General features: G+C 44.4%; 1 protein-coding gene and 1 long non-coding RNA gene across 5 annotated transcripts; one reads left to right on the top strand and one right to left on the bottom strand.

The window, feature by feature from the left end:
- Positions 1-1,639: 1,639 nt before the first annotated feature.
- LOC115005745 (uncharacterized) lies at positions 1,640-8,600 on the bottom strand. Its single transcript, XR_003831981.1, has 3 exons — positions 8,443-8,600; positions 7,925-8,180; positions 1,640-1,861 (listed from the first exon to the last, which is right to left on the bottom strand). It is a non-coding gene; the product is annotated as an uncharacterized LOC115005745 (long non-coding RNA).
- Positions 7,827-14,976, top strand: LOC115005743 (zinc finger protein 436-like). 4 transcript variants are annotated; one of them, XM_029427694.1, is made up of 10 exons: positions 7,827-8,193; positions 8,612-8,680; positions 9,128-9,272; positions 10,082-10,212; positions 10,293-10,534; positions 10,717-10,847; positions 10,966-11,093; positions 11,166-11,443; positions 13,131-13,195; positions 13,415-14,976. In XM_029427694.1, exons 1-10 carry the CDS (start codon positions 7,944-7,946, stop codon positions 14,715-14,717), a joined length of 2,742 nt encoding a protein of 913 aa, XP_029283554.1. In that variant the 5' UTR covers positions 7,827-7,943; the 3' UTR covers positions 14,718-14,976. The 4 variants fall into 4 exon arrangements, with proteins under 4 accessions (XP_029283554.1, XP_029283553.1, XP_029283552.1 ...); XM_029427693.1 differs by having other exon boundaries at positions 10,681-10,847; positions 11,166-11,407; XM_029427692.1 differs by having other exon boundaries at positions 10,681-10,847.
- Positions 14,977-15,395: the final 419 nt, after the last annotated feature.

Below are 15,395 nucleotides of genomic sequence, written 5' to 3'. Positions count from 1 at the left end.
ATCTATTACACATGTTGTTGTCTGCTTCATAAATGTTCTCTTATCATAAGTTCCTCCTGATTGTTATTTTCATTGAACAATCTTCATTCTAAATGTATATTTGCTGTTTTTACTTTATATTACTGAATGTGTTTTTAATACTGTAAACATATATTCTAGTGGCAGCAAAGAGACACGTTTGTGTTAAAGACGGCACCAGCTGAGGTGAAGACGTGTGAGCTTTGAAATGTTTCAATTTACATGAAAAATTCAGCTTTATTTTTGACAGAAACTAAATATTCTGATATCATCTGATATTATTGTATCTTCATTATTTGATTTCATTGTAACACATTTTTCTGTTTAGTCAGCAGCTGTGCTTGTTAAATTTGTTGTGTACTTTTCAAAGTGATTAATTTCTCTGTCACTTTAAAGCCGATATCAATAATAATAATAATAATAAGTTTGGTTTCTTTTATAAACTTTAGAACATGTCAAATTCTGAAGGCTGAAAAATATAAATGGAGCAATTTCTAGAATATTCAAAATGTTTGTTCTGTTAATTGTGAGATTGTTTACCTCTAAATTGCCAAATGAAGTATTGCTGCTGTTTCCAGTGTTGCAAACTCCAGCATGATAGAAGGGTAAACTGTTGGGGTGGGCAATGCCACAAACATGTGTGTTTGCTTGGATGATGATTGAAATATTTAGATAAGATTATATTCAACTATATTAATATTGCACACAGTAACCATTTACCCAGATGGTGAGTAGCAAAACTACATATAGCGATATATAAAGATAAGCACATTTACAAACTGAATAATAGACCAATGGGGTGATATACAAAGAAGGGATGGAACTGTGAAATAAACAAAACAATATACAAAATGTGAATGTGGAGCAGCTATGACAAGTATTAACAGTTTGCACAGAACTTGCCAAACATTAGGCATGTTTCTTTTAATTACTTAATCACTAGCATGTTCTAACAAAGTTTCTGATGGTAAATAATTATGTTGGAATTCGTAGCAGAGTGATTGCTGCACACGTACACGCAGCAGCAGAGAGTGCAGCACTAAGAAAGTTCATGTTTCCTTTTTACTCTTTCAATACTCAAAACAATGGGGATCAATCTGCCCACCTCTAATTCATACAGCAGCAGAGGAGCACTACAAAGAGTTCATGTTTACAGACAATGAGAATTGTTTTTTGTATCGATCCTTTTGACCTTCAAACTTGTGTGTGTATTACCTAAAGTAGACTTCCTGAATCATAATTCATTCTCTCACCAGTACCTGTACAAACATGCTTGTCCCACTTGTAGTTTGAGCTAGTCATTCAATGAAGTCTAATTGGAGACAGGCAACAGTTGACATTGACACATGACTTGTCAGAGGTCACAAGCTAAAAAAGGTAATGACCAAAACTGCTTTGTTTCAATATTAAACCAACCTTTCCCTGTAACTTTTAGGAGACACTGTTGGTTGAACTGGACCATTTTTAGGCTGACAACAGGTCTGATCCAGGTGTGTGTGTTCCTTATTCACAAGTGTATCTTTACTTGTCACGACCTTGGACACAGGGAAGGAAGACTCAAATGCATGACGCCAGAAACAGATGTAGAGTGTAAAATAAAATACTTTACTTGTAAACAGGTAGCATAAACTCAAAACGCTCACAAGGCGGATATACAAAAAATTCCAAAAATACTGCTGACGCGCCGGTTCAATACACTGGGACATGACAAAACAAACTGTCACAAATCAAGTGGAGACATGACTAGGATACATGAGGTGATTGGGCACAGGTGGAAATAATCAGGGGCGGGGCAGACGCTGAAAATGCCGGGAAACCACACAAGGACAGGAAGTAAAGGGATCTGGAATGAAGAGGTAGGTACAAAATAAAACAGGAAGTGACTGACAACACTGGACAATATGAAAACTTCAGCAAACTCGACAAGACTGTCATGATCTTGGTTTTCTGTTTTATTTTGAAATGTTCACTCCCCCTTGTCCTCTGGGAACCATCACCTTATCGTGGTGGAGAGGTTTGTGTGTCCCTATGAACCTGAGAGCTGTGTTGTCTGGAGCCTAGTGCTCCTGGTAGGGTCTCCCAAGGCAAATTGGCCTCAGGCGAGGGGCCAGACTAAGAATGGTTCAAAAACGACTTCATGAAAAAAAGGGAAAGGAAAGGAGAGACCCTGCCCGGAGGAAGCCCGGGGCCCCCGTCTGGAGCCAGGCCCAGAGGGAGGGCCCGACAGCGAGCGCCTGGTGGCCGGGTTTGCCACGGAGCCCGGTCAGGCACAGCCCGAAGAAACTACATGGTGCCTCCCATCCATCCATCCTGTGGGCCCACCACTCATGGGAAAAACCGGGGTCGGGTGCGCTGTCACACGGGTGGCAGTGATGGTCAGGGACCTCGACGGACCAGACCCGGGCAGCAGAGGCTGGCTCTGGGGACGTGGAACCTCACCTCTCTGTGGGGGAAGGAGCCGAAACGAGTGCGGGGAGGTGGATTGCTACCAGTTGGATCTGGTGGGGCTTACCTCTACGCACAGTCTTGGCTCTGGAACCGTACTCCTGGATAGGGGTTGGACTCTATCCTTCTCCGGAGTTGCCCAAGGTGTGAGGCGTCGGGCCAGGGTGGGGATACTCACTAGCCCCCGGCTGAGCGCCGTTACGTTGGAGTTTACCCTGGTGGACGAGAAGGTCGCCTCCCTATGCCTTCGGGCTATGGGGGGGAAAACTCTGACTGTTGTTTGTGCCTATGCCCCAAACCGCAGTTCGGAGTATTCAGCCTTCTTGGAGACCCTGAATGGAGCCCTGCAGGGGGCTCCAGTAGGGGACTCCGTAGTCTTGCTGGGAGACTTCAATGCACACGTGGGAAACGATGGAGACACCTGGAGAGGCGTGATTGAAAGGAAGGGCCTCCCTGATTTAAACCCGAACGGTCGTTTGTTGTTGGACTTCTGTGCTAGTCAAGGAATGGCCATAACAAACACCATGTTCGAACATAAGGATGCTCATAAGTGCACGTGGTACCAGAGCACCCTAGGCCAAAGGTCAATGATCAATTTTGTAATCGTATCATCTGATCTGAGGCCGCATGTTTTGGACACTGGGGTGAAGAGAGGGGCGGAGCTGTCGACTGATCACCATCTGGTGGTGAGTTGAATCAAGGGCTGGGGGAAGACTCTGGACAGATCTGAGTGCGGGTGAACTGGGAACGTCTAGAGGAAGCCCTTGTCCTGGGGATCTTCAACTCACACCTCCGGCGGAGCTTTTCAGACATCCCTGTGGAGGTTGGGGGCATTGAACCTGAGTGGGCGATGTTCAAAACCTCTATTACTGAAGCTGCGGTGATGAGCTGTGTCTCAAGGTCTTAGGTGCCTCAAGGGGCGGTAACCCTCGAACACCGTGGTGGACCCCGGTGGTCAGGGAAGCCACTGTAGGAGTCCTTCCGGGTTATGTTATCCAGGAGGACTCCAGAAACAGTTGCAGGGTACCGAAGGACTAGAAGGGCGGCAGCCTCTGCCGTGTCAGAGGCAAAGCAGCGGGTGTGGGAGAAGTTCGGAGAAGCTATGGAGAAGGACTTTCGGTCGGCACCAAGGTGCTTTTGGAAAACCATCCGGCACCTCAGGAGGGGGAAGCGAGGAACCATCCAAGCTGTGTACAGCAAGGGTGGGACCCTGCTGACTTTGACTGAGAAGGTCATCGGCCGGTGGAAGGAGCACTTTGAGGAACTCCTGAATCCGACTAACACGCCCTCTATGGTAGAGGCAGAGCTGGAAGCTGATGGGGGATCATCGTCAATTTCCCTGATGGAAGTCACTGAGGTCACTGAGTCAAACAACTCCACAGTGGCAAAGCCGCAGGGGTTGATGAGATCCGTCCAGAAATGCTGAAGGTTTTGGGTGTTGAGGGGCTGTCTTGGTTGACACGCCTCGTCAACATTGCGTGGAAGTCTGGGACAGTGCCTAGGGGTTGGCAGACCGGGGTGGTGGTTCCCCTATTTAAAAAGGGGGACCAGAGAGTGTGTGCCAACTACAGGGGTATCACACTTCTCAGCCTCCCTGGTAAAGTCTACTCCAAGGTACTTGAAAGGAGGGTTCGGCCGATAGTCGAACCTCTGATTGAAGAGGAACAATGCGGATTCAGTCCGGGTCGTGGAACAACGGACCAACTCTTCACTCTTGCAAGGATCCTGGAGGGGGCCTGGGAGTACGCCCATCCGGTCTACATGTGTTTTGTGGATCTGGAGAAGGTGTATGACCGGGTCCCCCAGGTGATACTGTGGGAGGTGCTGCGGGAGTATGGGGTGAGGGGGTCACTTCTGAGGGCCATCCAATCCCTGTATGCCCAAAGCGAAGTGAATGTTGGCCTCCGCCAGGGCTGCGCTTTATCGCCAATCCTGTTCGTGATTTTCATGGATAGGATATTGAGGCATAGTCGTGGAGGAGAAGGGTTGCAGTTCGGTGACCTGAGGATCTCATCGTTGCTCTTTGCAGATGCTTATCCTTGTCCTTATGGCATCATCGGTCTGTGACCTTCAACAGTCACTGGGATGAGGATCAGCACCTCAAAATCTGAAGCCATGGCTATCAGCAGGAAACCGGTGGATTGCCTACTCCAGGTAGGGAATGAGCCTTTACCCCAAGTGAAGGAGTTCAAGTACCTCGGGGTCTTGTTCCCGAGTGTGGGGACGATGGAGCGAGAGATTGGCAGGAGAATCGGAGCAGCGGGGGCGGTACTACAGTCACTGTACCGCACCGTTGTGACGAAAAGAGAGCTGATCCAGAAGGCAAAGCTCTCAATATACCGGTCGATCTTCGTTCCTACCCTCACCTATGGTCATGAAGGCTGGGTCATGACCGAAAGAACGAGATCACGGGTACAAGCGGCCAAAATGGGTTTTCTCAGACGGGTGGCTGGCGTCTCCCTTAGAGATAGGGTGAGAAGCTCAGCCATCTGTGAGAGACTTGGAGTAGAGCCGCTGCTCCTTTACGTTGAAAGGAGCCAGTTGAGGTGGTTCGGGCATCTAGTAAGGATGCTACCTGGGCGCCTCCCTAGGGAGGTGTTCCAGGCACGTCCAGCTGGGAGGAGACCCCGGGGAAGACCCAGGACTCGGTGGAGAGATTATATCTCCTCACTGGGAACGCCTCAGGATCCCCCAGTCGGAGCTGGAGGATGTGGTCCGGAGAAGGGAAGTTTGGGGTTCCTTACTGGAGCTGCTGCCAGCTACAGCACTCCATGGATCTGGGCTGTATGGCAGAGTGTCCAGACGGAAGTCACTGCTCAACACATGAAAGCCTCTTGGAGATTCTCTGTTCTGATCAAACTCAGATTGAACTGTTTGGCCTCAATTCTAAACATCACCTGTGCAATACCATCCCACCGGTGAAGCATGGTGGTGTCAAATACCCACCCTTGTTTCCCTTTCTTAAATGATAATCAAAACCATTTCTTCAATTGACTTTTTCATAAAAGCCAAGCAGGTTCATCAAGAAGCAAACAACACAAAACCCACAAATTAAACAAAGACACATTATGGTAAATAGGGTAAAAAATATATGATTTCTCGTTTCTTTACAATACTCTATTTTATTTTCATCAATTGAAATACCTTAGGAATCAATAATCAACATTTCAGCATCTCACCGGTTTTTTAAGAAGAATTTGTGGACTCAATTCAGGTCCTTCAGGATCTCGCTGAAGACGATCAGGAACCAGGTGGATCGGTCCTTTCATCTCTGAATGTTTGTCAGAGGTACAGGCAGAAGGAGTCCTTCTGGAGGGTCAGTCCCCGTCCTCCCTGGTTCCCAACGATCCTACACGAGATCCTGTTTGTGACGTCTAATTGTCATGAAAAGTTTTAATCAAGGCCTTAAACAAATTACCAGTGAAGTCTAAAATACTGAAATGAAGATTCTTGAGAAATCAGCTTGTCTTTGGAGTATGTATTATTTGCGAATAGGATCATCAATCATACAGAGTGCAAGCAGTCTGAGTGAGGAAGAACCCCGAAGAAAGTGTGTTCATGTATTTTAAAGACAGTCAGGAGAAGGGGGGGTGTTACATGTTCCTGCTGCATTAATGAGTGTGTTAAGATAATCTTAATGAACAATGTCTTATTCATTAAGTTTACAAATGATCCATACCATATGTGCATGTGTGTAGACATAACATGAGATCCATGCCCTAAGGAAGTTAAGGGGGCCTCTCAAAGGTCATGAGAAAGTGACCTTCACATCTGGAATAGATTGCTGTTGTGCCATAGAGTCTGGAGCAATTCAAGGTATTGAAAGGTTCATGCATTACAAATCTGAGGCGTTCACTCAGAACTCCTATTTAAGGTTAAAGATTCTCTTTCTCTTCTCATCAAGATTGTATACTGGTAGCAGGTAGAGTTCTCATGATTTGTTTGTTGTGCAACAAAATAATAATTAATCAACTATATCTGTGTTTGTGTTTTATTGATTCCTCTCTGTTTCATTCCACAATGTTTTGAGCGATAAATATCCACGACATGTGTGTTACATGTTCCTGTTACATTAATGTGTGTGTTACATGTTCCTGTTACATTGATGTGTGTTACATGTTCCTGTTACATTAATGTGTGTGTTACATGTTCCTGTTACATTAATGTGTGTGTTACATGTTCCTGTTACATTAATGTGTGTGTTACATGTTCCTGTTGCATTAATGTGTGTGTTACATGTTCCTGCTACATTAATGTGTGTGTTACATGTTCCTGCTGCATTAATGTGTGTGTTACATGTTCCTGTTACATTAATGTGTGTGTTACATGTTCCTGTTACATTAATGTGTGTGTTACATGTTCCTGCTGCATTAATGTGTGTGTTACATGTTCCTGTTGCATTAATGTGTGTGTTACATGTTCCTGTTACATTAATGTGTGTGTGTTACATTAATGTGTGTGTTACATGTTCCTGTTACATTAATGTGTGTGTTACATGTTCCTGTTACATTAATGTGTGTGTTACATGTTCCTGTTACATTAATGTGTGTGTTACATGTTCCTGTTACATTAATGTGTGTGTTACATGTTCCTGCTACATTAATGTGTGCGTTACATGTTCCTGCTACATTAATGTGTGCGTTACATGTTCCTGTTACATTAATGTGTGCGTTACATGTTCCTGTTACATTAATGTGTGCGTTACATGTTCCTGTTACATTAATGTGTGCGTTACATGTTCCTGTTACATTAATGTGTGCGTTACATGTTCCTGTTACATTAATGTGTGCGTTACATGTTCCTGTTACATTAATGTGTGTGTTACATGTTCCTGTTACATTAATGTGTGTGTTACATGTTCCTGTTACATTAATGTGTGTGTTACATGTTCCTGTTACATTAATGTGTGTGTTACATGTTCCTGTTGCATTAATGTGTGTGTTACATGTTCCTGTTACATTAATGTGTGTGTTACATGTTCCTGCTACATTAATGTGTGTGTTACATGTTCCTGTTACATTAATGTGTGTGTTACATGTTCCTGTTACATTAATGTGTGTGTTACATATTCCTGTTACATTAATGTGTGTGTTACATGTTCCTGCTACATTAATGTGTGTGTTACATGTTCCTGTTACATTAATGTGTGTGTTACATGTTCCTGTTACATTAATGTGTGTGTTACATGTTCCTGCTGCATATGTTTCCCTCCTTTACATCCTGTTGGTAGTTTAATGTACACACTGCATCATATTCTATAAGATCATCATATGTTTGTATATTTGTCTCTGTCCTGTTTGAACCACGTGTCTCTCTAGTTTATTGAAATATATGAGGAAATCAGAAAAGCTGCTGCAACCCCTTTTGGTTTTGTTTCTCGTCGGACACAATTTGTAACTGCACCCGGAACCACACCGTCCGTCCGTGCAGATGTGCAAATTCTTTCTGCAAAAAATCTCACCTTTGGAGACGAGTGAAAGATGTTTTACTGGATGAAGAGGAACAGCGGCGGCTCGGAGACACTCGACAGTCTCAACATGTCTAAATCTGAGATACTGAGAGGAATCGTCACCGAGAAGCTGACCACAGCCGCGCAGGAAATCTTAGCGGTGGTCGAGAGAACCGTGGCCGGCTACGAGGAGGAGGCGACGGGCTTCAGACGGGAGATCGACCGGCAGAGGAGGCAGCTGGAGCTCCTCCTGCAGCCTCGGGTCACACTAGAGAGAAAAGGTCAATGTCTGAATCAACTCAGAGTATCAAATAATACCGTCACATCCAATCACACGCGCGCTCTTCTTTTAGGTCGTGGATTGTGGAACTCCATTTAAAAAATAACACATTTAACGTTTCTTTGTTCGCTGAGGAAGCTGCGTTCATCAGAGCACATAAAATAAACGCTAACACATATTTTCATAATGTTATTTACAATTCGGCATGCAAAACGTTACACTACATGTACTAAATGAAGCCGGTTCTCACATTTTGTTCACGGGCCCGACTCTTATCAGTGTGCAAGTCCGGGGGAGGAACTTTGCGGGTGTTTGATTGCAGCGCGCATCATCATCGGGTTTGACCTTCGTGTAGTTTCGTGCATGTTCGGCTGTTTTAAAAAATACGTATTTGACTTTCTTTAACTTTTGATTAAAAGCCCTGATCCCGGATGTAGAAGGCCATGAGGTGGTTGTTTTGAGTGAAGAGGAAGAGGAGCAGCAGGCAGGCAAGTCTTCACTTTTTAAATGTGATTTATAAATGTCCCAGGCTGTGACTGTAAAACTATTATATGATATAATTAGATTATTATTACATGCAATAATCTGCTGACTGTCTTCTCCATTAATATATTGATTATTTGCTTAGTGAGAAAGTCCAAACTTCAGCATTAAAATATTAACAATATGTTTAGTTTTTAGTTTTTTTCAATGTATACAAATAAAAATGAAATGTATCTATATTAAATAATCCCAAAAGTCCTAAACAAAAATTCATATCAACACTGTTTTATCTGTTAATCATCTAATTGTTAAATAAATAAAAACAAAGTTTTATAAAGAAACTAAAGCTGTTGGGTAAATGTCATTTTTCTATTTTCACTAATAGGTTTATTGCATTTATCTTAAGTGGAAGTTGCATGAAATGTTAGTTATTGTCCACTTCCTGTGTGCAGGTGACGGGGACACTGGCAGCCTGGGCCTCCTGTGGTTCAACGACGACGATGAAGACGAAGAGCAGCAGCTGTCGGCGCGACCAGCAGCGAGCTCCAGACAGAGACGAGAAGATCTGAAGGACCCGGATTATCAAATAACATCCAGGTTACAAATCCCAGAACCACCTGTGTCACTGCAGTGAAGCATGCTGGTTAGTTTAAAGGGATAGTGCGCACGTTTAGAGTGTGAGGAAACTAAACAATGTGCTGCTGTGGACGAATTTTCCACACCTAAAAACATCAATATCAGTTTAAATGCACGCTATGTTTAGAATATGTTCACATCTTTACCTTCAAAGCCACCAGAGTCCATTGACAAAACCAGTCATTTTACCTGTCAGAACACGCTGCTCTACCGCTGCTCTACCGCTGCCTCGATCAGTTCGGTTGTGTTGTTGTGCGACTTTGGGGTTTTAAAGGTTAGTTTGGATTCACCAAAGTCACAACAACACAAACTAACAAGTAGATTGAAGCAGCGGTGGAGCAGCCCCCCCCCCCGTGTCCTGACAGGTAAAATGACTGTTTTTGACAATGGACTCTGGTGGCTTTGAAGCGAGAGCACTTATTCATGCTAAACTTATTCTTTTGTATTTATCAATTCTCGGTGACTTCAAGAAGTTCAAGTTCTGCAAAAATTCATAAAATAACTTTTGCACATAATAACATGTAAAACTGGTATTTTGTGTTTTTTCAACAATCGTCTGTTGTTGGACTCGACGTGTAGGATGAGAGTCCGTCAGCAGCCGCGTCGAGCTTCCTTTGGAGGAAAAAACCCTTAAAAAAATATACAAATATCCAAAACATCCAAACTATCCCTTTAATGTGAATTGAACAAGGTCACTATGTTCATTTCAGTGATGGATAACAAACCGTCTTTACTTTGTTATTTACCTTCTGACGCTCTGTGTGCTGCAGGTTAATGTCCCCCAGAGCTCGGTCTGACAGGAGGAGGCCCGGCAGACCTCGGAGCAGTGAACCGCAGAGCGACGTCGTCCTCAGGATCTGCATCCTGGAGGACTCTCGCACCATCGTGCTCTCCAACACGGGTACGTTTGAAAGACGGCCCGGAGGCTCCCGGAGCAATAATCTCAGTAACAAGCGTTGAGTAGATTTCTGTCTGCTGCAGTGTTCAAGAAGTACCCGGTGCGGGAGGTGCGGTGTCCTCGCGGTCTGCAAGAGGACGACTTCCTGGACCTGCTGAGGCGCACCTTCCCTCAGCTGGCGGATCACAAACCTTTCGACGTCTTCACATCTGACAGGACGAAGACGCTGCAGCCTCTGAGAGTGACGCCTCTGACGCCCGAGGAGATCTGCGGCAGCATCCGGCTGGCCGGGGGGGGGAACTCTGCCCTCTACATCCGACTGAAGGTACGTTGGTTCTGCCGGGCTCCTGAAACATCAGGACTTTATATTCTGAAGCACACGGAGCACAGAGCTCTGTGACGTGGGAATATATAAAGCTTGTACTACAAAAACAAATGAAAGTGCGTGATCTTAACTGTGATGCGTTCCAGAGCGCAGAGGGTCCTCAGAGCGCAGAGGGTCCTCAGAGCGCAGAGGGTCCTCAGAGCGCAGAGGGTCCTCAGAGCGGCGGCGAAGACCTGCGTCCTCTGCAGAGACCGGAGGGTTCTCCATCGGGCTCCGCCACCACGTCAGCTGACGAAACAGAAACGTTCACCAGGTAACTGAAGACTGTACGCAAGTCCTGAGAGTTTCTCATCGCACAGAAAATAAATCATTTCCTACAACCTTGATTCATGTGCGAGAGTTCGTAGTAGACAATATCGATGGTCCTGCAGGTCATCGACTCGAGTTCAGTCTGAGAGGAGGCGGCGTGGCAGACCTCGCCTCGGGGAAGAACCCACTCACCACGTCCTCCGAGTCTGCATGCTGGATGAGTCCCAGTCGGACGTGCTCTCCAACAAAGGTGAACATAAAGTTTAGTGTTCGATCGAATTTTGACTTCCTGTTTCCGGCTGACTTCCTGTCTGTGTGTCAGTGTTGACAAAGTGCCCGGTGCGGGAGGTGCGGTGTCCTCGCGGCATGCAGGAGGCCGACTTCCTGGACCTGCTGAGGTGCACCTTCCCTCAGCTGGCAGGAGACGACAAACCCTTCGACGTCCTCAAGTCGGACAGGAGCCGCAGACTGCAGCGGCTCAAATTGAAGACGCTGACGCCCGAGGAGATCTTCAGGACGAGATCCACCGGAGTCGAGAAGACGCTGCTCTACCTCCGCCTGAAGGTGCACAGACGCACTGCAGGCCGAAACATACAAAATGTAACATACAAAATGTAACATGCAACATGTAACATACAACATGTAACATACAACATGTAACATGTAACATGCAACATGTAACATACAACATGTAACATGCAACATGTAACATACAACATGTAACATACAACATGTAACATGCAACATGTAACATGCAACATACAACATGTAACATACAACATGTAACATGCAACATGTAACATACAACATGTAACATACAACATGTAACATGCAACTTGTAACATGCAACATGTTACATGTTACATGTAACATGCAACATACAACATGCAACATGTAACATGCAATATACAACATGTAACATGCAACATGTAACATGCAACATGTAACATGCAACATGTAACATGCAACATGTAACATACAACATGTAACATACAACATGTAACATGCAACATACAACATGTAACATGCAACATGTAACATGCAACATACAACATACAACATGTAACATACAACATGCAACATGTAACATGCAATATACAACATGTAACATGTAACATGCAACATGTAACATACAACATGTAACATGCAACTTGTAACATGCAACTTGTAACATGTAACATACAACATGTAACATACAACATGTAACATGCAACATGTAACATACAACATGTAACATGCAACATGTAACATGCAACTTGTAACATGCAACTTGTAACATGCAACTTGTAACATACAACATGTAACATGTAACATACAACATGTAACATGCAACATGTAACATACAACATGCAACTTGTAACATGTAACATACAACATGTAACATACAACATGCAACATGTAACATGCAACTTGTAACATGCAACTTGTAACATACAACATGTAACATACAACATGTAACATGCAACTTGTAACATGCAACATACAACTTGTAACATGCAACATACAACATGCAACATGTAACATACAACATGCAACTTGTAACATGTAACATACAACATGTAACATGTAACATACAACATGTAACATGCGACATGTAACATACAACATGCAACATGCAACTTGTAACATGCAACATGTAACATACAACATGTAACATGTAACATGCAACATGTAACATGTAACATGCAACTTGTAACATACAACATGTAACATGCAACATGTAACATACAACATGTAACATGCAACATGTAACATGCAACTTGTAACATGCAACTTGTAACATGCAACATACAACATGTAACATGCAACATGCAACATGCAACTTGTAACATGCAACATACAACTTGCAACATGCAACTTGTAACATGTTACAAGTTGCATGTTACATGTTGCATGTTACATGTAACATGCAACATGTAACATGCAACATACAACATGTAACATGCAACTTGTAACATGTTGCATGTTACATGTAACATGTTACATGTAACATGTTACATGTTACATGTAACATGTAACATGCAACTTGTAACATGCAACTTGTAACATGCAACTTGTAACATGCAACTTGTAACATGTTGCATGTTACATGTAACATGTTACATGTAACATGTTACATGTAACATGTTACATGTAACATGCAACATACAATATGTAACATGTGAACAACATGAAACACTTTGAACCTGCTTCATCCAGACTTCTCTTTAGATCTGGACATGGAGCACAGTTAATGAGATAATGTCTCATTTCATTTTGTGTAAATGTTTTCCTTTATCTCTTGCAGACAGGAGAGGAAGAGGAGGAGGATCTTCGTCTTTTATCCAGCGATGACGCCGGCTTCAGCTCCGGGTAATTTAAAAAGAAAAATCAATGTTTTCAGAACTTCACTTTTGTAAAAATGTTTCTATTTTGAGTGTTAATTAATTGAGTGGTGGAAAGTAACTCAGTACATTTACTCTGAGGTTGAAAAAGCTTTAATGAAGTATTTCATGTTGGACGGCCGACAAACTTCCCACATGTGCAGCAGACTTGTGCACAAAGTCATTTACTGTTTTTGCTCCTCATCAGCCCCGTCCAGCACGTAGACGGTGACGGAGTGGACGTCCCGTGCAGCAGCTCAACATCGCAGCAGCAGGATATGGAAACACAGGAAGCCGGTGATGAAGACGCTGCTGAGAGCCGAGCGGACTCCAGCGACGACGACGGCAAAGGTGAGGATGAGGCGTTCGACGGAGACGATGACTGGAAACCCGACCCGGAGCCGCAGACGTCGAAGCCGAGGAGGGAGCGAGGAGTCAGAAGGTCGGGTGTGCGGCGGAAGTTGACGGGCAGCGGTAAAACGCCCTGTAAAGTCTGTGGAGTTTGGTACAGGATACAAGGCAGCTTAATCAAACACGCCTGGAGCCACGTGGACGAAGCGCAGTGTGTGTGCGGCGTGTGCGGCGAGCGTTCTGAATCTGTGGAAGAACTAAAGGGACATCTTAAAAAGTATAAAAAAACTCACGACTGCTCGTATTGTCGAAAGTCTTTCCTCACCGTCACCGGCCTCAAGTGCCACACCACCCTGCACACGGGAAACAGGCCGTTTAGATGTGACGTCTGCAACAAAACCTTCGCTCACACGTCCAGCCTGAGCATTCACCGCTGGGTCCACGTGGAGGACAAACCCCACAAGTGCCACGTTTGCCCGAAGGCGTTCGGTCTGAAGGCGCAGCTCCAAGCTCACAGCAAGCTGCACACGGGGAGAGACCGGTACCACTGCACCGTGTGCGGGAAGTCTCTGTACGACCTGCGATCTTTAACCCGCCACAAGTCCACTCACTCGGGGGAGCGGCGCTACGGCTGCGAGATCTGCGGGAAGCGTTTTAAACTCCCGGGCACGTTGAAGTCTCACGAGAAGATCCACACGGCGAGAGAGAGGCCGTACCTCTGCCACATCTGCTGCAAAACCTTCCTCTCAAACTGCGGATTGACCACTCACATGAAGACGCACAGCGACGACCGGCCGTTCACCTGCATCGTGTGCAGCAAAGGCTTCATATCCAACGGCGAGCGCAAGGCGCACATGCGCGTGCACACAGGCGAGGCGCCGTACGGCTGCTCCGAGTGCGGCCGCTTCTTCAAACGCAAGACTCACCTGAACAACCACGTGAGGAGCCACCTGGGCATCAAACTGTTCGTCTGCGCTGTTTGTGGGAAGGCGTGCTCGCGGCAGGAACACCTGACGGTCCACATGAGGACGCACAACGGGGAGAGACCGTACCAGTGCACGCTCTGCGACAAAGCCTTCACTCAGAGCCACTGTCTGAAGACACACATGAAGAGCCACCGGGGCGACGAGGAGCCGTTCCTGAACGCGTCCTCGTCCTGAAAGACGTTTGATCCGCCTGCTCGTCACCTGACGTTCTGAGTGGAGCTGCGACTCGTCTGCAGATTCTCTTCTCGATGAATGATTTAAATGGCCGTCGGTTTCTCAAAGTGTCTTTAAAACCCAAAGATCTTCACTTTAATGTAAAACAGAGAAAAGCAGCAAATCTCCACATTTGAAGCTGTAAACAACATTTTCTGACAAATTATTAACGATGGATTATTAACGATGGATTATTAATGTTGGATTATTAAAGTTGGATTATTAACAATGGATTATTAAAATTGGATTATTAACAATGGATTATTAATGATGGATTATTAAAGTTGGATTATTAACGTTGGATTATTAATGTTGGATTATTAACAATGGATTATTAATGATGGATTATTAAAGTTGGATTATTAAAATTGGATTATTAATGATGGATTATTAATGATGGATTATTAAAGTTGGATTATTAATGATGGATTATTAACAATGGATTGTTAATGTTGGATTATTAACAATGGATTGTTAATGTTGGATTATTAACAATGGATTATTAATGTTGGATTATTAAAGTTGGATTATTAATGATGGATTATTAACAATGGATTATTAACGATGTATTGTTAATGTTGGATTATTAATTATGGATTATTAACGATGGATTGTTAACGATGGATTATTAAAGTTGGA

The sequence above is a fragment of the Cottoperca gobio genome, unplaced genomic scaffold, assembly GCF_900634415.1.
Source record: "Cottoperca gobio unplaced genomic scaffold, fCotGob3.1 fCotGob3_35arrow_ctg1, whole genome shotgun sequence".
NCBI lineage: Eukaryota > Metazoa > Chordata > Actinopteri > Perciformes > Bovichtidae > Cottoperca > Cottoperca gobio.
The sequence above is the reverse complement of the archived record's forward strand: the minus strand, read 5'-3'. Positions and strand labels throughout refer to the sequence as shown.

Coding starts and splice junctions, on each gene's coding strand:
- LOC115005743 (XM_029427692.1), top strand. CDS start 7,944: ATGTTTTACTGGATGAAGAGGAACAGCGGCGGCTCGGAGACACTCGAC. Junction 10,213..10,292: donor CATCGTGCTCTCCAACACGG/GTACGTTTGAAA, acceptor TGTCTGCTGCAG/TGTTCAAGAAGTACCCGGTG. Junction 10,848..10,965: donor GAAACAGAAACGTTCACCAG/GTAACTGAAGAC, acceptor ATGGTCCTGCAG/GTCATCGACTCGAGTTCAGT.